This window comes from Xiphophorus maculatus, chromosome 11, assembly GCF_002775205.1.
Source record: "Xiphophorus maculatus strain JP 163 A chromosome 11, X_maculatus-5.0-male, whole genome shotgun sequence".
Lineage (NCBI taxonomy): Eukaryota > Metazoa > Chordata > Actinopteri > Cyprinodontiformes > Poeciliidae > Xiphophorus > Xiphophorus maculatus.
Window position 1 is genome coordinate 28,504,528 of NC_036453.1, and position 27,761 is coordinate 28,532,288.

Below are 27,761 nucleotides of genomic sequence, written 5' to 3' on the forward strand. Positions count from 1 at the left end.
TGCCAACATCAGTGAATTTTATTCAACTTCAGCTCCTTGTTCTCTTCAGATACCACAACCACCCAGTCTCAGTTTACAATTTTGCTTCTGTGGGAAGAAATTTAACAGCAGAGCAGAGTCAGACTGTGACTATTCCTACGTTTGTTTTGCATATAACATCAGCTGTTCTGAAAATTCTTTTAGAAATGAAGTTGGTGTAAAATACTGAGCCAACTGGGCTTGTAATACTGTTCTGTTCCCAACAACCAGACCGGACTCTCTTCCTCAGAACTCCCATCAATAAATACTCCTTTAAAAAGTCTTCACAGTAATTCTTCACACTTCAAGACAATGTCACCCCATCTTAAACAATAACAGTGAGTTGTGTGACTCGAAGGAATAATCTTTTTTTTTTCCACACACATTTAAGATCACACACCAGTAGTATAGCTTTTCTATGGCTTGCTTGCAACTCTGGGCTTTTTAACCGCGTCATGGCATTAGCAGGATTTGTGTGAATTCAAGTTAAATCTCTATCGTCAAACAACGAGGTGGAAGAAAGTTACCGTATCTCACTGGAGCCCTTCTGTTTGTTTCTGTCAAAAGAGGGTAAGTTTAAGGGGGCAGGGGATGGAGCTTCATTGAGCAATTAGCTTGTACAAACTGATGGTGTCTGCGTTTCATAAAGCCTCCAATCCAAGATGTGCATCATAGTTCATTTTTCCCCATCATAATCCAAACTCTGAAGTCATGCAGGATTGCAGGTTGGTTTTGCTCCCCCATATCACTGACAGAAACAGTTTTAATCTAGAATTACTTCCCCTGTTCTAACTATAAATAAACCTTGAGCTCTAAGATATATACTATATTCATATATTTTATATACAGCCATCAACTGACTGATATAAATCCTGTTTTTTTAATGATATTATTCTAAAAAATAAATAAAGTACCTGTGCAAATATCCACAAATTGAAGTGTTTCACATTTAAGACATTGGCGCCCTCCAGTGACTAGTACTGGGCATGACCTAAACAGGTACACTGGAGGGAGCTGATTCAAGTCAAAGCAAAGTGCATTGAGGTCTATATTACCTAATGCTAATATACACCACAATGAAAACCGTCCAGGGAGAGGACAAGGACAGACTCCTGGCGTCCATGTTGGTGCGTGCTTCTCAACCTGAGGGGTGGGGGGACAGCAGGTCCCCTGTTGGACTCCCAGAAGCAGCACACACCAAACAGGACCGAGAAGATTCCACACGACATGACAGAGTGAAATACGGCTGATTGTTTCCCTGTGGGGGCGGTGGAGGGGGGATGAAGCCAAAACACTCACTGTGACTCATACAAAAAAGTTCTTGGTGAGTATGAAGGATCGATGAGTTTAAGTCGAGGAAGTTGGTGAAGTCCTGATGGGTGTGAACATGTGGGGGTGGAGGTGGGATGGGGTTGGTTAGTTTGGGTTACCATGATTAAAACCACAACTGAGAGAAAGTTTTAACAGTAAATCAGCAGCCAAACAATATGACCTCTGTAGTCTACGCAAATATCACAGTACATTGTTCACTAAAAACAGGGAGGGAGCATAGAAAGCTTTCTCAGTTTTTTGTTTTTTTTCCTTTTTTACATTAAATAAGTACTGTATGAAGGCGCTGGGGGGTGTTCACTTTAAAGGCAACTGGACTAACAAGAAGAAAACAGTATCCACATTGCCTCCATTGTGCCTGTCCAGGTACAGAACTCTCCCCTGATCTCCAGAGTCACCAATAATGGACTGAGCAGTTCTTGTACGGGGCTACAGGGGTAAAGAGGTGCACATTTGGGAGAGTACATGACCTCAGCATGTAAGGGTGAGGTGGAATGAGAGGTGCTGCTGCTTGGCTGATCCATGTTTTGGTGTTTCCCACCAACAAGAGATGATGAGCAAGGTGAGATCACATGGCACAGAATAGAGTCAACACAAGAGTTGCATTGCATTGATAGTACCGTAGAGTTGCAGTGTTGCTTGTTATTCTGCAGAGCATTGAAAGACTGTTTTGTAGGGGAAAGTTGGTGACATGGTTCTGGTTGAAAGATTCCAAACATCAATGCGCACCAAACATCCTCTCCCTCGTATCTGACATCGTGGGACTAACAGATCCAGAGAGGAATCCCAGACACCCCGCTCACCAGAAACACTCATCAGCTCATTCTGGGGAATCCCCGGGTCAGAAGGGAAACATAGTCCCTCCAGTTCTTTCTGGGTCGTTACTGGAAGACCTTCAGACAGAAACAGTCTGATCAAATACCCTAACCACTTAAGTCTCTACTCTCAGCTCCCCCTGGATGACAGAGTTCTTCAACCTATTTATAATGGAGAGCCTTCACGCTACAAAAGAAACTAATTTCAACTGTATTCAGAATCTGTCATTCTTTCCCTATTCAAACAGGTAAAATGTTGTTCTGTTACCTGAGGATTTTGAGCAAATGGATAGTGTCTGTATTCATAACCCTAAACCTAGATTTATCTGTTCCCACAATTTAGTAAAACACTGATATTGGTTTAAGCAAACAAATTCTGTTTACGAACAGATACAAATCATGATTTTAATTGAATAAAGTTGAAAAGTGGGACAAAACCTCATCTCTAAGCACAATAATGTTTAACTTCAAACCGTTTTCAAGTCACAGTGTCATTACTACAAACGTTTTACGTCGTAGTCTTTTGCGTCTTCAGTTTCATATAATTCCAGGAGGATTCCAGAAAGAGTCCCGGAACGACTGGAATTTTCTTGTGCGGCACCGAGTGGCGCTTCCCAAGCTGTTGCTGGGTCCTGATAGCTAGCTGGCTAAAGGAAGGGAATTCTTGTCAACAAACACAAAGCTTGTGCTGAAAGATATTTCCACTCAACCATCGCTTTTAATAAGGTAGCTGTGTTTGCAAACAGATCATAGCAACAAGCTTTGAGAGTTACCTTGCCTGTCAGTAAAAAAAAAGCCTGCTGGCACATTGCTACTGAGGCTAATTAATGAGTTGCTAACAGATTGCTAGACTTGGGTTTATTGTTTACTTATGAAGTACTACTAAGCAGAAGAAGGCCATTTCATATTTTAGCTTAGGTATGACACAATTTTATATGTTTAAATAATCTTTTAATACAGCCTTCTGGTTCTGATGGTTTATTTGACATTGACTTTAGATTTTATGACGCTTGTGGCTGGAATATTTTTAGTTTTTATTAGATTCTCAAGTACATGAAATAGTTTAGCACAGATTTTGCAACAATGACTTAACACTAACACTTTCCATATGTCAGGGAAGGGAACTAAATGTTATTGTAGCTATAATAGTAATATACCATTTTGATATTATTTTTGCAGAAATGATAATCTTATTTCTCTCTTTTTTTTAAAGCAATCATATTGGGCTAATACATTTTTGTGTTAATACTGTCGCTCTGTAAAGCTGAAGTATTTTGCTCACGGTTTTTGTGGGAACTGCATGGGAACCAATTTGACCAAAAATTATGTCTTTCATTTTTTACTTTCCAGTTGTGAAGAAAGTATTGATGTTTTTTTTATATATATATATAAAAGTAATTCGACCATGTTATGGATTTTTGTTTTAAGTCAGCAGTATTACAGTGATGATTACAAAAAGTTACAACGCTGTGAGAATCTCAGACAAAACAATGCCAACTGAATAGCTTTGCTCCACAAGTTCATGAACTTGGAAATCTCATTGGCTTTTTGGACTTAGAATACCTCCCTGATTGGCTATTGTTACTCCACGTTAGCCTCTGATTGGCCTTGACAGACACATCAACTCCCATTGACCTTAATCTGACGTAGTCATTGCCAGACTGTGCCCATGAGTCAATGCAATGCAACCCTTCGTCTTTGCCCATATGATCACAGAGTTGGACATGTTATCATGTAAGTGACTGTCCGTAAGTGATCAAAAGGGGGAAAATAGAATGAAACAGTACGTGTGACTGTCATATAAAAAGAGCTTAAAAAAGGACTTGGTGGTCAGTGAAGTCTGACAGCATAGGGATGTTTCTTTCTGTGGAGATGAGAGTGACAGTGGGTAAAAACAAGGACCAGAGCATAACAAAATAAAGAGTCATTATGGCTAAGAGTAGCAATAAAAAATATTCAACTAGAATCCATCTAATCCAGATCCAGTGGTTGCAGTAGCTCAGTGAAGAAGCTGGCTGAGCTGGGTGCGGTGATTGGGTGGACGTTGGGGTGCTTCGGTCAGCGTTACCTTACTGCTCAGGTGTGTGTGAGTCTATGTGTGTGTGCAGAGGGGGTATTCCTGAAAGGGTCCAGCCCCTTGCCCCCGTCTCTGTCCCCCCCCCATTACCTACTTGAATTCACTGGCGCACACACATAAACGCACAAAAACACACTCTCGATGCAAACACTCCCTCTGGCTCAAAGCTCAAGGTCCTTCGAGATTTGGGTAGCGATGTCCCGAAAAGCTAGCGGTGCCCCCCAGAGTCGCGTGTAGCGTACCCCATTAGACGTCTCGGAGGTGCCCGTGGATAGATGGCACACCTCGGCCTCGAAAGCCACGCGGCCCCCTGCCACGCCGTGGGTGCAGGAGAGCAGAAAGGGGCCGGAATGGTGGACCTGGCAGCCACATCCGAGCGCTGCCTCCCGCAGAGCCAGTACCACCTCCGCAGGGTCCCGCCGCCCACCACCTCTCAGATTCCAGCCACGTCCGACGGCCCGGGGCTCGGACGCTTTTTGATACCCAGGTAGATGGCAACTAGGGGAGGACAGTTCAAGCGTTAGAATCAATGCGACTAAATTTTGCACAAACAAGCGAGGGAGTTTGGACGATATTGTCTTTGATGTAACCATGCTTTACAACAAGAAATGCTAAAACCACAGATGGATTTTCTGCACAAGGAAAAAAAAACTTTTAAAAAGTATAATATTTATACAAAATTCAAATTCAGAACAAAGACATAATAAACCAACCATAAACGTGTATAATTTTTGTTCCAAGTATCGTGTTTCAAAGCAGACTGAGCTCACCTTGTGACCGCAAATCTCCTGATTCCCTCAGATTCATTTGTGACCCTGAAGGGCAGACAGACAGAGATAAGAACTAAATCCACCAGAGAACAATAAGCCTTTTAAATAATCCTCAGTTGTCAGATGAGATGGCATTCAGCAGTGGATACTGTACAGTGAAACCAAATGAGCTTCAAAACAAGCGAGTGATGTAAAGACCAGCTATCCTTGTCCTACAGAAACATCTATCTTCACTGTGGAAGTCACACTTCATACAGCATGCAGATACGAACTCAGCAATTTATGTTACCTCTGTGCAACTTATACATATCGATTATTTTGTTCCACAAAATGAAATCATAACACAACAACGCTACAGTTGATGCATGAGATGACATTCTAGAACCAGTTGGACCATGAAAGTAAAAATAATCATTGTCTGCATTCATGCTAAAAAAATATCAAAAAACCGAGCAGGCACCTAGAGACAGAAAGAAGAAAAGATTCACAAGCCATGCACACAACAAGCAGCACGTGAAGTCAGGCACCGGCGGAAAGAACTGAGTAAACTCCAGTGAGAGAAGCTGAACAGATGGGGGCAGCACAGGCAGACAAGAAAGAAGCAAGAGACATGGGAACTTACTAACTGTTTTTGATCCTTGTGGAAGAGTACAACCCGAGACTGATTTGTTTGAGCCCTGGCGCTTGGATGGGTCAAGGTTGACCCTGATGCCATAACGGGGTGGGGGGAGGAAGCAGAAGAAGATAAAGATGGAGAAAAAAAAAGAGGGTTAAGAGCAGGGAGTTGGGGGAGGGGCATAGAAGAGAGTGTATCTGAGTCACAGGCGAGCAAGTGGCGAAAAAGAGCGCAGCACAGGAGCTGATTGGCAGGGGTAAAGCTGAGGTTTGATAAGATTAGACATGTGTGATTATGACGACCAGGAGGGAGAGGGGAGCGCTGGATAATCCACGGCCACAGGAGGGCTTGCCAAAAGGCCAGAGTGGATCAAATGTTTGGATAAACATGAAGCCATACTCAGACTGCGCTCAAGCTGAAAGGAAAGGTTTCAGGAAGTCAGTGCTATAAGATAACATCCAACATTTCTGTTCCCCGGTCCAGATTTTAATCTATCTGCAACAACAAAGTGTAGTGCTGTATAAAGTAGAAAAATCCCTTGAATGCCACAAATGTTCATGTCTTTTATGGGAATTTTATTTGGGTGTTTTCCCACCAGATTCCATTGGGCTGGGAACCAAAACTGCAACATTTGTTACATTTGTCAGCTGGTGTGGTTCGCTTTCACACTGCACTGTCAAACAAACCAAACCTGTTTGTAAGAGCTGTCCCCCGCCCTCGCCTGTGGTGGCGCAGTACCAAGAACTATTGAACGCAAAAACCACTGAAGAAGACACGGAGCACAACTTCCTTCTTCACGAAACGTAAACAAAAATAAAGTGGCATCAAACTTTAACAGTTGTAGGATTTCTCTTTTGTTCTTGACAAAAGACCACGAGCCATTTCTCCTGCTAGCGCCAGACTTGCGCATTTGTTTTGGTTCTATTTACCCAGAATGCCCTGCTCTTTAGTTTGCCTGCTGCTATTGGAGCAATTTACATGCTGAAGTGAAAAATGTAAAGCTCTTGGAGGAACAGGATCAAGGCAAGCTGGTGAGGAGGTGTGAAGAGAAACCCATTGTTAGACAGCTCTAGTGGTCGATTTGCTTTTCTGTCAAACTGCAGAAACTGTTTCATGAAGAAGCTCAAAGTCAGCGAGTCAGGATGTAAAAGAAGACAATGGTTTTGGCTCTATCTCACCTCATATGAAAGCAGCAATGTCATAAACTCTTCCCATTGGTATTCAGAAGAGCAGAAGTTTCCCCTCTGAGCTACGTGTTATGCAGTACATATTCACCTGCGAGTGAGTTTGGAGGTCAGCTTGGTGAAGAGGTTGGAGGTCGCCCTGGTGCGTGCATGGGGCAGCGGGCTGGCATCGTGGTGGGACAGGGTGGGCGATGTGGGCGGGGCAGAGTAGACCGGTGGACCGCGATCCCTCAGCTGACCCCCGTGGAAGGTGCTGCGGATCGTGGATCCTCGTGTCAGGCGGCATCTGTCCGATGAGGAAGAGGAGGAAGCTGCGCCGGCTCCGGCCATGCTGAGCGTGGAGGGGGACGCTGTGGGCATGCGGTGGCCCAGAGAGCTGAAGGGGGGAAGAAGTAGAAGAAGAAGAAGAAGAAGAAGAAGAAACTGTGTCACATCACCCATGTTTTGGTGTGGCAGAGTCCATCTTATTTTCATATTTCTCTATTCCACACTGGATATTGAGGTTTGGTCCACACGCAGCCAAATAGCTGGGAAAACAAATACATTTTTATGCATTTTGGCCATTCAGCCGCACAAAAACAAGTTTAGTGTCACTAAAAATGATTATTTATAAAAACCCTGTATTTATGTTTGCGCGTAGATGGAGATTTAGGATCCCGTGCATCACAGACTCGGACAAATAACGCGCCACTATATTCACATGCTTCTCTTGATATGATTCCTAAACAAGATTGTGTTGTGCGCAATTAACATTATATTCTAATACGCGATTTAAAAGTAGTTCAACTTACATATTTTACAACACATTTGGACCTCCTGGTGCCATGTTTAATTCCTCCTGTCAGGAATTAAACAGCTGTTGTTTTGAAGAAATCCGATTGGTTAACACTACACTGCCCCCTATGGGTTTGGCATGTATTAAAAGAAGCTCAATGGGTGTATTTGTGCGGGTTATCTGAAACCGACCCCATGTGTACAGTGCTATTTTCTAAAAGATGTGGCGGAGGTATTAGTTTTTAAAAGGACTCCGCTATATGTGTACAAGGCCTGAAGTTATCATTGTTTACACAATAGCCTGTTTATCGCAACAATAACGCTCATACAACATTACAATGACATTCTCTCCCTTACAAAAGAATCTATCCCCATCAACCAAGAGCTAAGGATGTAGGCCAAAATCAGAATCTCACATGATCGAAACTGGCTTATAGTGATGCAATAAAAATTTTGTTTAAAAAAGCCAAAATGGAGCAACGCCAGCGAACTGTTTGTGACCGCTAGTATCAGCTCTTTGATGGCTATTTGAAGAAATCTTACATATAAATTTATTTGCAGGCTAAACAAGCCTAATTACAGAATTATCATAATGCTGACTAAGGTTAAATCCAGTGCAGTAAGATATAAATCTGTATTTTGGAAACATTGGTATGACTGCATCCTAAAAGGTTATTTAAAAGGGTATTTACGTATTTTCATGTACTCTTATTCTTTCTCTTTATTATTATTGATTGTTCTTTTATGTAAATTAGACTCAGGAGTCTGCAATAAAATCTGTCTAAAACATAAGATTTTGTTGCAGTTATGGTTGACATTTCATTCATTCATTTACTCAAGAAATTTGACGGAAATAGACAGCGTATCCATTACAGTCAACATATATTTCTTACTTTCCAGTTTTTTTTTTGTTTTTTTTTACTGTTTGAGGAGATGGGGCTCAGTCCTCCTTACCTGTTTTCTTTGCCGTTCTGCAGAAGAGAGTGCCTGTCAGCACCTGAGCGGTCTGTGCACACGTATGTATTCCGGCGTGTCATGGTGCTTCCCGGGATGTTATTCTACACAGAGATGAACAGTTCAAGTGACGTTAGGATTCCTCAGATGATAAAAGCTGTACAACTACTGAAAAATCCCAAAACTATGGCCACGATCCAATCTTCAGCTGTTGGCGAGAGAATTGTTTTGCATGAGAGACAACGACAATAACCTGCAGCCATGACCCCTCCGTGGCTCCTTCCACAATTTAACCACGTACAACTTCTGCCACCACTTCTGTGCACACATACTACATAAAGAAATTCATAAAGACACAAAGACTCCAGCACCTACATCTGTAACATCCATAGTTTACATAACCTGTGAGGTTCAGGCTTTAACTTTTCTATATTTTCCCCTCGCACTGGCAACACCCACCCTTCACTGTCTCTGATTGGCTTAGACCAGGATATGAGTCTGTTGTTGAACCAATATTCTTTACATGAATGACTGGTCTCATTGGCTGCCTTTCCATTAAAAATATGTGCAAAACGTTGTCAATATTTTGCTAATGTCGAAAAAGCGCAATTTTGCAATTGCAGTGTTTTATTTTTTTAAATAAAACATTGGAAAACTATGAGTTAGGAAAATGGTCCTTACAGTGTATCAAATACAACTACTCACACACACACACACCCACACCCACACATTGATACACCGATTTCCAGATTGGTGGAGAAAGTGGGGGCAGCATATCTGACCAACCAAAGCAGTGTCTGCCCTCTCCTTGTATTGACGACTGGCTCACTGACCGTGGTGGCAGTCATGTCTTTGCGGCGGTCTGGGATTTCAGACTTATTGGGGTTGTTGGCACTGCTGACCATCGGGCTGGAGGGAGGAAGGCTGTGGCTCCCCATTACGCTGCAGCTGGCTTTACGTGAAGGCATCCGGCCCTCCCGCAGCTCCCGGTCCCCGGTGCTGGTCGGGCTCCGCTTGGGGTGCATGACGGGCATGGAAGGCCCGCCTTTGTTGTGGAGGACAGCAGAGCACAGACACACAGAGACTCACATAAGTAATATTCTGTGGGCATGGTGATGAGACGGATCCCGAATAATGTGAATGTTTGCAAATGTGCTTGTGGTTTGCTGAAGATTGAATTTGTAACACAGAAATTCTTAAACGATACTGGCTGCTGTCGTTTAAAGCGATTGGTTAGAATATGAAATCATGGCAAGTTTAAGCCTCAGGATGAAACTACAGCAGAGAAGAGACTCACAGAAGTCGCTGTGTCGCCGTTGTCGGTGGTAGGTGGAGGCACTGCGCTGCGACTTGCTGTGGGAAGAGGAGGTGGAGGAGGAAGAGGAGCCAGTGGCTGAGGAGTGCTTGTTCGTCCCGTTGGTGATGGGGCTGGGTCGGACCCTCGCCAGAGACAGTGTACTAGCACTGCGAGCATCACTGCTTTCCTGTGACGCCCGGTAGAAGACAGAGAGGTGAACATCCAGGCAGAAGGAACAGCAGTTAGTTCGTTAGTCTATTTAGGACTAGCTGCACCAATACCACCACTGTTCTTACTTTGGTCCACACATAATTAATACATCACTAAAACAGTTTTCAGACTATAAATAAAAACAGGACAAAAAGAAGAAAAGTAGCTTCCTTCATGGTAGAGCACGGCCAACTGTTATTGATTGGTTAAAATCAGATCCAATCATTTAAAACTTCAACGTTCCTAAAACAAGCAGTCGTTTCTCAGTACCCGACAGTCCAGACCCTCTGGACGAAGCAAAGCGCAGAATTAGGGTCAGGTTTTTACCAGAAGCCATAACAGGAAACAGGAAGGCAGGTGGATGGAAATAGATTACAGTTAAGTTGGGAATTCAAACCTCTGGATGTTGCTGAATACACTTAAATTGAAAATTGTTTGCAGCTGGTCAGAAAACGTTGAGCTCCAGAAAGTATTCACAGCGATTCTACAGCAAAATATGATAAAAAAAATAGTTTAAAAACATCCCTCTTGTTCTCATTTTGTTGCAGCTTTAATACAATAATAGAATCTTTTTGTAGACCTTCATTTAGTGCAGTGACTCCCCTCTTTCACATACACACAACAGGGTGCCGCTTCTGCTGCAGATGAATAATTAATGCGTTCACAGAAGGAATTCTCCACTTAATTATACAGTGTAGTTAAAATAAAATCGATGCTTGGTTTAACAACCCAGCAAGCTAAGCTGCACTTTCTTTTTTTCTTCCAATGTATTTTGATTACAGGTACAGTAAAAACAAACAAAAATGTTAATAGTAAAGAAAACAAGTTATTATGAACAGTCATATTTTTAAAACAGATATCAGCAGAATAAAGAAATCAATAAATGGTGCTAGTTTTTTAGAAAATATTTGGTATTTGACCAGATTAGAAATTTAAGATGGCCTACGAAACCGGTTTTCAGAATGAGTATTGACCAATTTCTGACCCAAGGGGCCCTTTCTGAAGCAATTTCATGAAAATATAAATGCTCTAAAAAAATCGGCTGGGGACTGACTGGTTGAAAACTAAAAAAATAAAGTCAGTCTTTTTTCAGATTAGTGAATGCAACACGGTGTATGCTGCCAGATTGTGCTGGCAACAACACTCTTTGGTGTGGACGTTGTTCTTGCAGGATGAAGTTTCACTGTTGGCTAGTTTTAGCAACACTGATGGATTTAAAACGAAGTGAGAGGAAGCAGAGTGAAGAAGCTGTTCAGAATCTACAAAACGTCCGCACATTCAGCTTATTACTTATAAGGAAATCTAATAAATAAAACTGGACCGATATTAACACCCGATGTCTTTATCCGTCTTGTTGTTGTTTGTTTGGGTGAGACTGGTCATGTGACAGTGATAGCGATGCAGGATTACAGAGAGTTTAATTGAAGCAAAGTGGCAATGGAGAAGTCAGCGTTGTGGTCATTTTTTTAAGGGTGTTTAAATATTATGTATATAACACTGTAACATATCAGGTATCGGCCAAAACAACAAAAGTAATATTTTATATTAATATCAGCCCAAATTCTTAAATCAGCACATCCCTGGCTTTAATTCCTACAATTTGTAGCAAGTCCTTCAGGGGAAGTTCTGCAGTGTAACCAGTAAAAAGAGGCAGGAAGCAAACAGCCGACTCACGTCGCCTTTTCGACCCAGCAGCAGGTAGGTGGCGGTGACCTCGTTGTATTTCTGATTCAGGAGAGCGTCTTTGATTTCTTCAGGGGTGAAGCCCATCCCAACCATCACCTCTGAGCCACACACACAAGCAAGCAAAACCAACAGGTGAGAGAGGAGATCACCATGACAACAATCAGGCGGTTGAGATAAACCGAGCCGGCTGACCTATGCGAGTCGGGTCGCTGTAGTCCTCCACGGGCTCTATATGGGGCTTCAGGTCGTCCCCCTCGTACCCTGTATTTATCCATTTGTCCTTCATGACTTGCTGCGTGGACAGAAGCATCGACACACTTCAGTTTGAAGAGCAGTTCTACCGCCAATGCTCTTGCATGCGTGTCACTCCTCTTACCTCGAGCGTGCAGCGTTTGGCGGGGTTCAGCACCAGAAAACGGCGAAGGATGCCCTCGCAGTCGGTTGACATGTAAAAGGGCACACGATACTTTCCCCTCAGCACACGCTCTCTCAGCTCCTAATGGCCACAGGTGTCACATGTTTAACACAGCCACTCTTTAACTTTTGGTCTGTTATGGAATATGTCTGACTTAAGAGATTTATGGCAATGACTACTGAGAACTGCAGAACGAGTCTCTTTTTTTAACACCCACAGAAAAACCCTAAGATGCTGCGTTCGGGTGTCCTGTTACTATAGCAACTGGGATACAGCACAAACAAGCGATGGAAATATTGACTAACAAAATAAATCTTTTCTGATTTTGTTTACTGACTGAACCATTTGTAATTAAGATACATTCATTTCCTCCACAAGTTGAGTTGGTATTCAGGAATGGAATATATTCTGGCTCAATTAAAGCTGATCCTATTGAAAATATGCTTTTTGGGTGTTGTCACAAACAGAATGGAAATTTTATAAATTTCTATATTTTAGTGAGTCTCTGTTCAGAACAGTATTAACCCACTGAGGTGTGACCAGAGTGGGTATTTTAAATATGAACTAAAGACGATCACTGGGTCTAAGAAAAATGGAAAGAGTGCTGGAGGTTTGGACTTAGACATTTTCCAGAGTTTTGTGCCTCTGAAAAGCACAGGTTCACCAGTGGGTGGGAGTATTTCACCCCTTACATCCCAGCCAAGACAAGAGTGATTCTTGTCAGTCACTCCCGACAGCTCCCAGTGTGGACTGGGAATGTTCTCCACATCAGAACATATTCAGCAAATGTTTTTCCATGTCCCCTTTTGCGCATTAATTATTTTTTGTTGTTGTGGAGAAGTCAAAAGCCACTTCAAGCTAGTGAACAACATTATTTTGAATTTTGACATTTCCGTCAACCATTTCTTATATGACCCTTCAAAATGCAGATGAGAAAAAACCCCAGATAAAAACATGACTGGTGGGATTCCTGTCAATCTCATAGATTTTGTATTTTGTGGATGTATTTCCTATAAAATGTTTCTGCATTTATTGAAAACATTTATCCATCCTATTTATTTCCACCTCCAACACATTTTCTATCACAGCTCAACTTTTCTTTTTTGGTTGAAGAACATGTGCATTCTTACAGCGTTTGACAAATTGGGCTAAAGTAAATACTGCTCATATTTCCGATCCCCTGGGGAAAACGCACCTTTAGATTCTGGCCGTCGAACGGCAGAGAACCGCTGACCAGCGTGTAAAGAATGACTCCCAGGCTCCAGACGTCCACCTCAGGCCCGTCGTACTTCTTTCCCTGGAAAAGCTCAGGTGCGGCGTAGGGCGGGGAGCCACAGAACGTGTCCAGCTTGTTCCCCAGCGTGAACTCGTTGCTGAAGCCGAAATCAGCAATCTTGATGTTGGCGTCGGCGTCCAGCAGAAGGTTCTCCGCCTGAGATAATTCAGAGCAAGCGGAACGGTTGGACAGGAGGTGGAAAGCAGAGCAGAAAAGGGACACGTTATGCACATAGCAGCAACACGCTCAGGGAGAAAAGATGGATCAGTGTAGAGAACTAGTGGGTCAGGGGCGCGAAGAGGGGAATGGGAAACAGAGGACAGAAGAATAAATGAGTAGAAATGAAGAAAAAAAAAGGAGAGAGAGGAAACACACACTAGACAGATTGGTGGGTTAAGGGGGGGAGGGTTGCATCCCGGACATGACTCATGCTATATGTATGTCAAAGTGTGTTTAGGCTCTGGCTCCGACCTCTTTACTCAGCACTGCAATTAGGATGCTAAAGCACTGTTTTTAGAGACACAGATCAAGATCTCTCCCACATGCTTGACTTCCAAATTCTGAGAGGAAACGAAATCGTTCGAATCTCGGAAGGCTTCTCCAGGTCTATTATTAATTCCATTCATTTGCTCTTCCTCACCTTCAAATCTCTGTGGACGATGTTCTTGGTGTGGCAGTAGTGGACGGCAGAGACAATCTGTGGGGAGAGAAAAACAAAAAAACAGACTGAGCTGAAATACAGAGCAGTAAGAGTTAAAGGCAGCTGCACTGTAAGGACCGAGGTTATTGAAGTTGATTAAAACAAACAAAATAATGGAAACTGAAATTGAGAAAACATTTTTGTTAACTGCAATAAGTAAAAATAGTAATTAATGGGGTAAAGCTATAACTAAAAGGAACTATGTGATGCATTTATAAAACTAACTAAGACATACTGAAATTATAGACATAATATTGTTTGTTTTTGTGTTTATGTATCTATTTATTAGCCTTTCGAACTGATATGGAATCAATTTTTTTTTTAAATCACAGCACTCCATTCTTATCTACTGGTCTGCAAAATGACAACAGCAAAAGTTGGGATAAAACACCAGAGACAGTTGGTTGTTTAACAAACATTTTTTTGAAAATAGTTTCTTCAATTGATTATTCATTATCCAAACAATATATACGTAATCACAATACAATAGTTTGACCTTTTTGAATTCTGCACCTAAAAATGAGGCATGGAAAAACAAAAACTACTGCTATAACTAATAACTAACAAAACTAAACAATATTTACCTCATAATAACTCATGAAAAGTAGCAAACGTACTCTAAAAACGGATCAAAATTAACCAAATTAAACAAACAAAAAGTCACAATAAAATAAAACACAATTAAAAAACCCACAACCATTACAACCCAGGTAAGGACGACCTTTCCTACCTGTCGGAATTTGGCTCTGGCTTCGACCTCCTTCATCCTCCCATGTGACACGAGGTAGTCAAACACTTCGCCTGAGAGGTAGAGGGTCCGGGTTAGCAAACACAGCCAGAGGGATTCAAGTCATTTAATAGCGTGATTAAATATGGTAGATAAACAGAATGGAATTTATTCACTTTAATTTCTTGATTAATATTTAATAAACGGCAGCTTCCACCAGCTTTATTGTCCTCAAGGAGGCACGCTGCAACACATAGAAAACATAAAGACCTAAAAGATCCTTTAACTAAATGGATTTTCTTGCCAGGATTTTGATGAGAAGATCAATAGAGTTCTAACATCTGACCTCCTAATACAAAAAAACCAAACACCATCTTGAAACTATAAGTTTTTATGCATTATGGTTTTTGGGCCACATCTAGCTTTTCACAAAACCTTTGAAACATATCATTTAGCTTAATCTTTTTTTCTTTTTTTTAAATAAACAAGAATCTGGGAGAATCTGTGGTTTGATAAGATTTAAATGACATTAGAACTGGGTGAATACCAGATCGTATGTCAAAATCGTAGAAATACCATCCAGGCCAAACTACCCACCTCCACTGGCATACTCCATAACAAGGTAAAGGGTCTTCTCCGTCTCTATCACCTCAAACAGCTTCACTGTAGATAAAAATACAATTTAACACAATGTTAACAGTGCTGTCTTGTCACACACATACAAAGCAGCTGCAAATATTAAACCAATAAGGGACGAGAGATGGATGGGAGGAAGTTGTCTTACCTATGTTAGGGTGATTTAAGCCTTTCATTATTCGTACCTCCCGAAAAAGCTGAAAGACAAAAAGAGGAATAAATGATTATGATGATGAATGAGGTAAGGGTTTGAAGCTCAGCCTGAATGGCTCCAATAGCTCACCATACGTCTATTGGTACAGTTTATAATCCACCAGACACAAAGGAGTCTTCACTTCAAAAATCTGGGATCTGACTCGTCTCCAGCGGCGTTTGGTGTTTAAGATAATTATATAGCAATAACCTAAATAATTCTAATTTATATATATAGAATTTCAATTCACAACAAAAGTCATCTCAAGGCACTTCACATGGAAGTTAGATCCAAGGAGAGCAATTCTCAAAGCGAAGTCGACTTTGACAAGAGGGACAAGAGAGAACACTGTGACTCTCACCTCCATTGGCCATGCCAAAAATATATATTTTTTACAATTTTGTATAAAATTGCCCCAAGCAAAACGGTAGAGCTGCAGACGGACATCATGTTCGATTCCACAGATGATCAGCCTAAAAAACTCTTTTATGTCAGAAAATGAATAGAATGTGACCACCGTGTGATGGTGTGTGAACGTCTACGAAACTGTTTGTCATTTACTTACTAGATTGTAAAAGAAAATCCCACATTTCAGAAAGGAAGGGACAAATGTTTTTACCACTATATTTATGGGTTAATTCATGTAAATAAATGAGAGATTTTGCATTTTTCTGGCACTCCGATGTGTAATTTCTCCCTCTGTAGAGATCTTTTATAAAACAGTCAAGGACTATAAGGCAGCAAATGTGGAATTACAATTTGATCTAGGAAAAGCCTTTGAATTAACATTGCACAAAGCACTATCGGGCTGTGCTGGAAACAACACCCGGTGTAGAAGCTGTTACTGAGTGAAGAGTCTAAAAGAGCTGTTTTCAGTACCATCAGCTGCCTTTCCATTACAAATATGTGCAAAACTTTGTTGATATTCCACTATCAACAGAACAAAACAAACAAATTGCAAATGCAGTGATTAAATAAGAATAAATAAGTTAATGCAATATTTAAAGAACATGTCAAAATGTCTCATCCACGTACAACTTCCTGTTGTAAGTGGATGAGATGAACAAGACGAACGTTTCCAGAAGTAGCAACATTTGGTCGTTATTTACATGACTTATGTGATGTGAAAAATGTGTTTCCTTTGTAGTTTTAGGAAATACACTAATTTCATTCAGAAGAACAACCAATTTGCCCAAATATATGGTCAAGGTAAACACAGCTAGTGAGATGCTAAAAAGTAGTTATAGGGCTGCAAAAAATGAGAGAAAGCATGGCTTTTAGCAGGTGACAATAAAACTAAATAAAGTATAGTAAAACTGATCTTTTTGCGTCATGGAACATGTTGGGTTTAGAGATATTGGCGGCATTTTAGAAAGGTAAGGACGTACATTCTTAGATAACACAAACACTACTGTTTTAGCCATGCTAAGAGAGCTAATGCAAATACCAAATGATATAAACACTTCAAACTGTGAGCTCCACAGTCATTTTGTCTGTGGTTCAACAAACTAGTCGGTCTTTAATCTCTTTTTAACCAGACAGGAAGTGGATGAAACAAGACGAATCCCACCAACGGTTCCGTTATACAGACATGTGAGCAGTCGAAGTCTCAGGATGACCAGCTCACACAGACAACTCGACACCTAAAATAACCGCATCACATTTAGGATTTGTGAAGTCCTCCTCGTCGTTTAAACACGGCAACAACAACATGATGCCCACGCACAAATGTGCAAGTGAATGTGCAGCCAAGAATCCGACCGGTTTCTACTCCGTGTTGGAGGTCTGCTGTGTGGCACGGGGGGATTAAAACCAAGGCAGCTCCCCCTGATTTTATGTAAATAGCTGCATGTTTGCTGGACCAAAGAGCACGGCTGAAAACAGACAGCTCTAATCCGCGATAACAAGGAGGAAAAAGGGAGGAAAATGATGCCTGCTAAGCTATTCTACTCCCCGTCATTTCTCTGTTTCCCCCCTCCTCCATTCAGTTCTTCTAGCATCCTTCGCTAGCCTGATGTCACTGTTGCCATAGCAACCCAGGTATTAAGCTCTTCCCCAGCTGCGCTGGAGAGGAATCTTGGGATACGTAGTACTTGAAACCCTCATCCTGACCCATCCCGTCGGCTCTCCCTGCTCAGAAGCGGCGGGCGGACGGGATCGGATCTGTCAAAAGGAATCACAGCTTTGACAGCTCCTCCAGCGAGACGTTTGACCCTCGTTGCTGCTGATTAAATAGCGGCCCCGTAATGGCAGCGGATGTGCAAAGCAAAAGCTCTGTGGCGATGAGGCTCCTCCTGCAAATCCTGGCTAGAGTTCAAATCAAACAGATGGTGGCAAACTGCATTAAAAAGGGAGTCGTTGCGCCTATGTGTTTTGACTTAAAAACACGAAGTAATAGTGATAAAAAGAAATGGTTTGATTTGATTTCCAGTGTGTTTTATCCAGAGTTTTAGGAGAACAACACGGAAATCTCACGAGATTTAAAAGCTGCCTGATGGACAATAAGATTACATTTTCTCCATTTGCAGTTTCACTTCTTTCTTCATTGTTCTACGTATGATACAGCCATCCTGCTTTCTTTCTCCTCTCTACATATATTAGCACCCAGATTATGTTAATGTGGGCTCTGTCATGTCTTAGGCCCAAAGAATATTCCCCAGCCTAAAGACATGTTAAAGAAGTCCACTATTATTATTATTATTATTATTATTATTAATCTGGTCTGTAGAAACACAGCTGAAAACTAATCTAATGACAGTGTGGCAATAAACTCAACAGGAAATCAATTCATATGAATATTAGTCTGTTAATATTCAACATGAAATTCTGACAGATTCCAGCTGAAGAAGACTGTACTTTGTAATTTGGTTTAAAGAAATTTAAAGCTGTGTGCATGTTTTTCTTTACGGTATCATAAAATAGATTTCTTTCTTTTGTTTTTGTTTGTTTGTTTCTGTCAAACTGGAATTATCAGAGCCACTGTACATGAAGATCAAGCTCTACTTTAGTAGTTGGAGAATTGTAAAAAATATTACGTGGATTTGGTCAAACAGAGCCTAAAAGCTAAAGATTAGATTTGTTTTGCCTTTGACTTTTATATATATATATATATATATATATATATATATATATATATATATATATATATATATATATATATATATATGTATATTTTTTTTATCAAAACTAATCTTCTCCTTTCATAGCTTCTGTGATACCAGTGACCTTGTGCAGTTAGAGTATTATCCAGGGTTTAGCACATGCAGTAAATATAAGAGCTTTTTGTTGTTTTGTAATCCAGATTCTTTACTCTTCACATGCATCATTTTACGTTAGAACATAAAGTGGATATTTTTAATCCATTGTCTGCGCTCTTCCTATAAATTCGATTTTACTTCTTTGAAACAGACAAATTTGCTTCAAAGCTGAAATTTTAAACCAACTTAAGCATTCACTTTTTCTCTAGAATGATTTCCACAGATTCTTCTGGACGTATTCGCTGCATAAGGATTAAATAAATAGGAAATAAAGTAACTTAACGGTCCCAGTTTTAAGAGGGTCTGTAAGCGGCCATGAACATGTTTAAAGGTGGAAATCTTTTAGTTCACAAGATTCTTCTTCACAGGAAGGAGGTGAAAAAAACAAAAATCTTCAGAGCCCTTTATGGCTAAACGTTGGTGACAGCCATACAAAAACACAATCAGCTCTGCAGGACGTCTGCATTCTTAGTCTCTTACATTTCCCCTTCAACTCTCACCCAACTGTGTTACATGCAGCTGCATGAAGTGATGCTGAGACATCTGGGAAGTAGGAAGTAAATATCTTAGGGTTCTTACGCATCTTCAAGTGAAAATACTTTTTTTTTTTCCTTTTTTTTCTCCGAAGAGTTGTTGCGGCGCTAGTGGCTCGTATTTTTTGTACAGTAGGCAGACAGGAAGGAGGGTGAGGGAGGACACGCGGTAAAGGTCGTCGGGACCGGGAGTCGAACCCGCGACGTCCGTGTCGAGGACTAAGGCCTCCAAACGTGGGGCGTGCTAACCCCCTGCGCCACCACAGCACGCCCCAAGTGAAAATACTTTTAAGGCAGGAAGGACACGAGACAGACAGACAGACAGATAGACAGACAGAATGAAAGAAAAGAGGAGAAAGAAAAGACAGAGGGGCAAAGTAAAGAAACGAAGGGATATTATGAGAATATGAGGAAAGACACAAAAAATGAGAAACTACACAAGAAAAAAGAAACAACACTTAGAAGAAAGGACGCAACTTTTAGTAAACAAAATAGGCAATAAAGTCTGGAACTACACAGATTTGTTTTCATGCTCTCATTTTGTTTCATACTTGTCCAGCATGAAACAAAATGAGAGCATTTCATTTCAGTAAATGGCATTTACTGACATGAAATCCCAGCCCCTTCCAGACTTGAGGAACCCTGTCCACTCGTCTCCATGTGTCTGGACATCCAGCAGAGGTTCTCCTGCTCGACATCTCCATGAGTCAGGCTGCAACGGCGGAGCTTGAGTCACCCCATTCCTGTCGCGACACTTCTCCCCTTTCCACGAAAACCGTGACAGATCCCGACACAAACACCTCTACAACACGTCCTTTTCCATTACCAGCAAACGCGTGTCTGAGGAAGACGTGGTAGGAAGACATGCACACAAACAGAGGGGAGCGTGAGCCGGGTGACCGCGGCCTCCGGGATGAGTCAGCCCCCCCTGAACTCTCTCTCTCTCTCAGGGCAGCGATTAGCCAAGAAAGAGACGGGAGATGATATGTGGAGCAGAGGTCTCCTCTTGCTCCCGTCCAAGCCCTAGCACCTGCCACGCAGCATCACATCCCATGATCCCCCTCTGCATCAGCATCAGCTGCTCTCCCTTCCTGCTGCTTTCTGCAGAGGGAGACAGTGGAGGAGGAGCCTGAACCTCTCACAGCCCTCTCCAATCACGAGTTACGTTTCCGTTGACCAGGGTAATTGCGCAATTTGACATTTTGAAAATAAATTTGCTACATGGAAACACAAGGATTTTGAAAAAAAAAAATAATTTTTTTGATTAAAAATGTTTGGGAGCTAGGATGAGGTGGTTTATTTCACAGAGCTGAAACGTTTTTTTCGCATGGTTGATCAATAACTGAATGTTGCCACACAAAGATGACAGAAAGTAGTAGAAGCATCTTGGCGCGGCGTATTTCTTAATGACAACATGTGAACAAACTTATTCACATGTGATTTTAAATGAGTTTCTCATTTAATGAAACCACCAAAGTTGTGAAATTGTGAGGAATAGTAGCTCCGTTACACTGGAAGTAGGCGCGTAACGCGCAAACATTTTTTTTGTTGCTTTTCTGCTAATGTCAAAAAGAGACCATTTTGCAATTGCAATATTTCCACTAAATGTGGAACGCAATTAAAATCACAGGTGAATAAGTTTGTTCATGAAATCAGTCACTAAAAAACATGTCGTCGTGGACCAAAGTCCAAGCTGTAAAACAAACTAACAGGAAAAAACATGGGAATGCAGAGAGCCAGAGCTGAACAAAAACAGAAATCCAGGGAAATATACACAAGGGTGCTGGTGGAGAAGAAACAGGACAATAACGAGAGGAACCAGTCAAGAGTGAGAGGAGGTGAGGTGAGTACTGGGAGAACAAATGCTGGAACAAAGGACCTGGACTGATTAGCTAACGGATTGCAGGTGTGAGGGAAGAGAGCAGAAGGCAGGCTGAGGAGAGAGAGAGACAGTGACACAGGGAGCGATGGAGAGAACACTGGGGACTTGGAAATGAATCTAATATTAAAGAATAACTAGACATAAGAAACATAATTAAACTAGAGTAACAAGTAAGAAATAATTAACTATAATAAAGTAGAATCACTAAGAAAGGACTGAAAATAATTAAAACATAAACGAGATTGATCTAATCAAAAAGGGAACTGAGGAAGAAAGACTTATAATGAAACTAGAGTCAATAAATCAAACCCCAAAAAATAACTCTGAGACCTCCTTCCATTTCCTTTTGTCTTCTTCATCTTTTGTGCCAGTAGCAACATCCGGTTGTTGATCATGTGACTCGTGTGATGGCAAAAAGAAACATTTCCACTGCAGTTTTGCTGAACACACTAATTTCGATGCAGCCGAAAAACCACCTCCTCCTTGCGCAAAACTTTTTTACAAAAAAAAAGTGTGTGTGTGTTGTTGTTTTTTTTTATTGTCGTGTTTCCATTAAGAGATCTATGTTTGTAATTCCAACTGGCACAATTTTCAGGTAAATGGAAATGCAGCTATTGGCAAAGTTTTGCGCACCTTTGTAATGGAAACGCAGCTAGAATGCCGAGCATAAAACACCGTAGAGGCACAACATCAGACAGGGCAGCCTGTGTTTTCTTTCCTTGCTCCTGAAAACATGGCACACATCGCTGCAGTAGCAACTCAGAAATACAGAGAAGGAAACTGACCTTTTGCAGACTGGTTGGGTTCAACTGGGTTTTGTCAATGATTTTTATTGCAACCTGTAAGAGACGAGGAAGAAGAAATTTTGATGAGGAAATATGAGCAAATTCTCGTACAACAGAATTATCCTGAACAGTAAACATAAAGCCAAAATATTTTTTCGCACATGTCATTTTGTTTCTGTGTATGTTCACTTAATCTGAATGTTTATGTCTCAGTAAAAATATAAATAAAAAAATCATCATCCTCCCACCACCATGCCTGACAGTTCACCAACTCATGTCTCCATATTATTTTTACAGTGAAAATTCAGCCACTTTCTACCCTCTAAACAACTTTTCACACTCTTTTTCTAATGCTCCTCTTGCTCCTGCTTAACATACAACATGCTAACTGAGAAATGAAAAAGTGGGAATTAAAGCTCTTGGGGTTTACAGCTTCTCTGGAGCGTCAAGTGGAGTGACTTCTGGGTAAATTTGCTGGAACATTCACTCCTAAGAAGATTGGCAACTGTCTTGAATGTTTTCCATTTCGTGACAAATCTTTCCCAATGCAAAGTGATGGACTCTAATTTGACCTGAAAACACCATTTAAACCAAGAAAATCTGGCCCTCCAAAAAAGATTTGCTAAGTCATGCGAACGCAAAGCCTGGTCTGGTGGATCATTAATTTCTGAACATAGAGGCTGACCTGGGATCGACTGAAACAGTCCAAGACAGCTCCTTTAACATTCATGGAGAAAAAGCAGATGCCTTTGAAAGACAGAACTGAAAATATGAGACTAGAAAAATAAGCAGTCTACAAAACATTGATAATGTTGAATATAGAGAAATCTAAAGTAAAACTAAAAATATTTTTCTCTGGTCTGTTACATTAAAGCTTTTATTATTTGTGCATTTTAACATTTGGTTCACTGTATTTATTTTATTACTTAGATTTTCATTTTTTTACATGTATTTTGGATTAAAGGGGCAGTATTATGTAGTTCTGGGCACATAGCACTGTTTTATAGCACAATATAGTAACTATATTAACTTTCATTGTTATGAAAATATATGAAATATGACTTAAAGAAAATTTTACTTCATAATTTAACACCTTGAGAATGTCTCTTTAAAAATTCCTGCTCTTTCTGAAACTGAGCCTTCAAAAAGTCATCACAACATTAATCCTCTATTAACCCTTTAACAACAATTTTACTAGCATTTCACTGAGATGTAGCTTGTATAAGGAGCTCAGCAGATGTGCAGTTCCAACAGGTGTCTGATAATTGCTGCTGGCTAGTCTGAAGGAGCTGAGTGGGGGAGAGGGCTGCTGTGTGAGGAAGAAACTTGGAAACTTCAGCTCTAAGGAAGAGCTACGTTTTGAAGGCGGCACTTGGTCCACCCAGGGGTTTTGCACAGCTGAATGGTTGCTTTGGGAGATTACAGGATTTCTCAAACATGCATAAAAGAATCAAAGCAACACTCCGGGTATGTTTACGATGAGGGAATAACATTATAACATGATGTAAAGCTCAAAAATGTTGATTTTATTTAATACTCTTTAAGATAACTACCTGACATGTAGCAACGTAAAAACAATGTATCAGTTATTTTTGAAAGCGTTTATTCCATATTGACCAGAATGGTTGTAATTAATCAATACTGTCAAAGAAAAAAAGAAAAAGGAGTGCTCTGAAATGATTGTCCACAAGAAAACAGGAAAAGCCCCAGCAGCACTGTGAAGTTACCAACTTCCCTCGCCCAGGAAACATCTCCATCAACAACATATTCAGAGGATACTCTTCCTGCTGCCCCTGGGGGTCTCTGCTGCCCCATGGCTCACCTCCCTGCCTGTCAGGATGTGGCGCGCCAGCTTGACTTTGGCAAAGTTTCCCTTGCCAATGGTCTTGAGCAGACGGTAGTTGCCGATGTGCGGCTGCTCGTCTGAGCAGGAGGCGATGGAGTTCCTGCACCGGGCACCGAGAGAGCGGCTGGACTGGCTCGTGGCCTTGTCTGCGCGGCTGGCACCGAGCGGCACATGCTGCAAGACAAGAGGGGAGCGTCAGGGAGAGGAGACAGGGTCAGCACCAGCATGACACGCTGCAGCAGCAGCATCATTTGGAGTCAGGCACTTTCAAATTTTTCCCCAAAAATCATTTTGTGGGGGAAATGTACTCTTAAATGTACACTGAACCGAATTAACAAAAGAGTAAAGAAAATCGATTTCTACGTTTCTGACCAGCATATCGGGCTGATTACCAAATCATAAAACGCTCTGCATATTTTGGTTTAGAGAAAAGTCACTTATCAAAGCATATGTGCGTACACACACCATTTGTGCACACAGCCAAGCTAACAGCTGAGGGCCCACTGGGCAGGCTGGCAGAATTACAAGGTTCAAGAAAAGAAGACGAAACTGTTTTCCAGACAGCTGCACAGATTTACAGATGTTTGAACACCCTGAAAAAGAAAAAACATAAGAGCATGTGAAATTGTTGTTTTTGCTAAGCAGATGCCTGTTTAGGGCTATAGGGGATAGCTGGGAGAGGTAAGCGTTGGTGGGTACATTCCTCCAGATGTTCAAAAACAAGTGAAGCTGAACTGAGCTTCATGTGACTACATGCCCCTTGTTTCTGGGTAAACAGCTGCTGTCCAGCACATGAGCTTGTTGTGTCTTTCTGTGGGCTCAGAATGGTCTTCTTCTGGGCTCCTGCTACTTGTTCACACCGTTTCTGTGGAGCGAGGTGCGGCTGTTGCTGGTGTTTGCAGAGGTCTCCACGGTTCTTTTGTCTCTTGATTGTTGACTAAAATAATAGTTGTGCAACGCTGATGATAAAAAGAATGAGTCACATTGTTTTTAATACGAAGATGCATGTGGGACGGCTGGGCGTTCAAAGGATACCGGAGGTGTGAAGTAGTTATCACTAGCTCTGCATTGGCAAAGGCTAATCTGTTGGTTGCAACACAAAAAACATGTAAGATTCACTTGTTGTACTGCTCTGTGGCTAGGCTAACTATTACCATTAGCACAAGCTAACAATGATTTTCTTCCCAATTTCACCATTTTACTATGCTTACTGGCCTGTGCTGCAAAATAACCAACAGTTTATAACTATAGCTTGCACTAAGTCTACTCACGTGGCAGCCATACTGGATTTTGAAACTTATCTGTGGCTGGGCTAATTATTACCGTTAGGAAAAGCTAATAATAAATTTCTCCACAATTTCATCCTTTTACCATATTTACTGATGTGTGTCATTGATTTAATGATATACAGTCAGACGAACCAAAAGTCTATAACCACAGTTTAAGTCCATTTGCACGGCAGCCATATTGGTTCTGATGTCAGGGTAAATAATACATAGCTGCAGATTCGCCACCTCTCTGAGGCATCTCCGTTCAAAACCAATCCTGATTCATGGAGGATTTACTTTCCAGTTAACAGTTGTGCAAAAGCAAACCTGCGCAAGTTTCCTTCCTTCGAATTTCCTTCAAATTATTGATATATATTTATAAATTATGAGAACACTTGCAGTCAAATGCTTCTTCTTAGGGTTAGCAACAAGCCTCAGGCGTTCTAAATGTATCTCCACCCGCAGAGATGGCTGCCATTATCTTTTTGTTGGCCCATTACAGATAAAACCCACCAAGAGACCTCTGACCTTCCAAATTTGAATTTTAACATCAGAGGTTGTTTCGGTTTGTTCCTTTGGACATGGAAACATGACATTCTGACTTTCAAGTGGTAAAGAAATATAAAATAAAATGATTTCTCACCAAGATATCAGAAGAGCAGGTCTGGCAAATACTCTTTCAAAAAGAGCAAGCGTACATTTTTTTCTTCTTCTGCTCTGACTGATTGTTATTATAGAGATTTCGCTACATTTTCAACAACATGAATGAAGCGACCATAAACTGACTTCACCACTGCTTCAGTTAAATTCCCTATAATGCTATGCTGCATCATTATCACTGTCACATGACCAGACAAATACCACATGCCCAATCTCCTTCCCTCTCTTTCCATAACAGCAACAAGATGGAAAAAAAAATACCGGTTGTTCATATCATCCCAGTTTAATTTATCGGACCAATGCCGATATGTTAAAAGATGACTAATATCAGCCGATACCAATGTCAATGTCAATATATCATTTGTTACGCTAATTTCCAGCGGAACAAACAAAGTAAACAACCATCTAACACAAACGGGTTAGAACTAGTTGATGAATTCACTCCTGTATGTGAATCCACCATGGGTAAAATACTGATTACTAATAACTATCTCACAGAACCTTGCTTCAGTAAACACATCTGAATTATTTGAAAATGGGCAATATCAGCAGACATAAACCCTCATACCTGGAACCTAAAGGGGCAAGAAGATAACATAACCCCTGGAACAGGTGCAAAGTGGCCAACAGGAGGAAAGAGTGGTTTATTGAAGCTTAGAGGTCTGTAGCCGAACAGGCCAACAATGCGATTCCAGAGGCTGCAGTTACACAACAATAACAAGCCCACAGCCCAATGCCCCACCTTCAGGACATGGTGCTTCTAGTCCTGCTCCCACCTCCCTACCTACAGCACAGCTTGGGAAGCTGGGGGGTGGAGTGTGAGGCACACATGGAGAGCAGCAGAGTTCCTGTCAGGCTTTTCACCTGAGCCATCATGGCACCAGTGTTATCTGCTCAATTCACTCATCTGACACAAAGACCTAATTATACAGAAGATCTGCACTCATCAGAGACAGATCAATGCTCAATAGATAGATAGATAGATAGATAGATAGATAGATAGATAGATAGATAGATAGATAGATAGATAGATAGATAGATAGATAGATAGATAGATAGATAGATAGATAGATAGATAGATGTGTTGTGTCTTTCCCGCAGGCCTCTCCTCTGTCCCCCTGTAGAATGTATGGCCTGTCTGACACCCACTGGCTGTAGGGCTGGGCGCTTTGTAGGCTGCGCAGCGACGGACTGCACATCATTTTACGCAGTAATCCCCTCCGCTTCGTACCAACAAGCCCACATATCCTCTACGCGTTTATATCTGGGCCTCCTGCACTCGTCCCACCCATCCGATTTCGAGAGAACACACACACACGCAGAGGAGAGGAGTTATAATGTGACATCAGTATCTCTCCACAGAGGTATATATACAGAGATGTGACGGCTGGTTTTCATCCTTTCTGCGCATATTCGCTCAGCGATATCGACTCAGGTTGCCATCAACTCGTCTCCCTGCACACACACCACATACACACGCACACACACACTCAAGGTTAGCACTTTCCCAAAGAGCAGCACGGTGGCCTCACATCCTGGGCCCCTTGATCTGTACAGAACGAGAAGAAACAGCACCGTGCATGCTCCCCTCCTCCTCCTCTTCCTCCCACCCTCCCCCCATGCGCATGGAAAAGAAAAAAAAAAAAAAAAAAAAAGCCCAGAATGCCAAAGGCCACACATAGCTCGGGGATGCACCACCTATCCTATCCCTCTGCATGCACACAAGCACAAACAGCGGCTGCACTTACATGATCTCCCGTGCTCCTGTCGTTTCCAGACTGTAATGCAGATCGAGACGACATGTTTTCCTTCTCTTTCTCTCTCTCCCCCCCCACACCTCCTCTTAATTTTCC

The 27,761-nt window shown here is 41.5% G+C and overlaps 1 protein-coding gene across 4 annotated transcripts; it reads right to left on the reverse strand.

The window, feature by feature from the left end:
* Positions 1-27,761, reverse strand: LOC102234117 (MAP/microtubule affinity-regulating kinase 4). 4 transcript variants are annotated; one of them, XM_005807072.2, is made up of 18 exons: positions 27,657-27,761; positions 23,957-24,154; positions 22,135-22,188; positions 15,633-15,681; positions 15,446-15,511; positions 14,852-14,922; positions 14,062-14,118; positions 13,341-13,577; positions 12,107-12,226; positions 11,923-12,022; positions 11,719-11,828; positions 9,835-10,021; positions 9,371-9,582; positions 8,538-8,641; positions 6,901-7,185; positions 5,632-5,714; positions 5,010-5,054; positions 4,579-4,737 (listed from the first exon to the last, which is right to left on the reverse strand). In XM_005807072.2, exons 1-18 carry the CDS (start codon positions 27,708-27,710, stop codon positions 4,673-4,675), a joined length of 2,097 nt encoding a protein of 698 aa, XP_005807129.1. In that variant the 5' UTR covers positions 27,711-27,761; the 3' UTR covers positions 4,579-4,672. The 4 variants fall into 4 exon arrangements, with proteins under 4 accessions (XP_014327265.1, XP_023198084.1, XP_005807129.1 ...); XM_023342317.1 differs by having other exon boundaries at positions 9,371-9,597; XM_014471779.2 differs by lacking the exon at positions 5,632-5,714 and having other exon boundaries at positions 1-4,737.

What these genes read in the sequence shown, in the direction of transcription:
- LOC102234117 (XM_023342316.1), bottom strand. Translation starts at nt 27,710, where the DNA reads ATGTCGTCTCGATCTGCATTACAGTCTGGAAACGACAGGAGCACGGGA. An exon ending in CTTAAATCACCCTAACATAG is followed by an intron (nt 15,512 to 15,632) that starts GTAAGACAACTT and finishes TTTTATCTACAG; the next exon opens with TGAAGCTGTTTGAGGTGATA. An exon ending in TCGACGGCCAGAATCTAAAG is followed by an intron (nt 12,227 to 13,340) that starts GTGCGTTTTCCC and finishes TGTGGCCATTAG; the next exon opens with GAGCTGAGAGAGCGTGTGCT.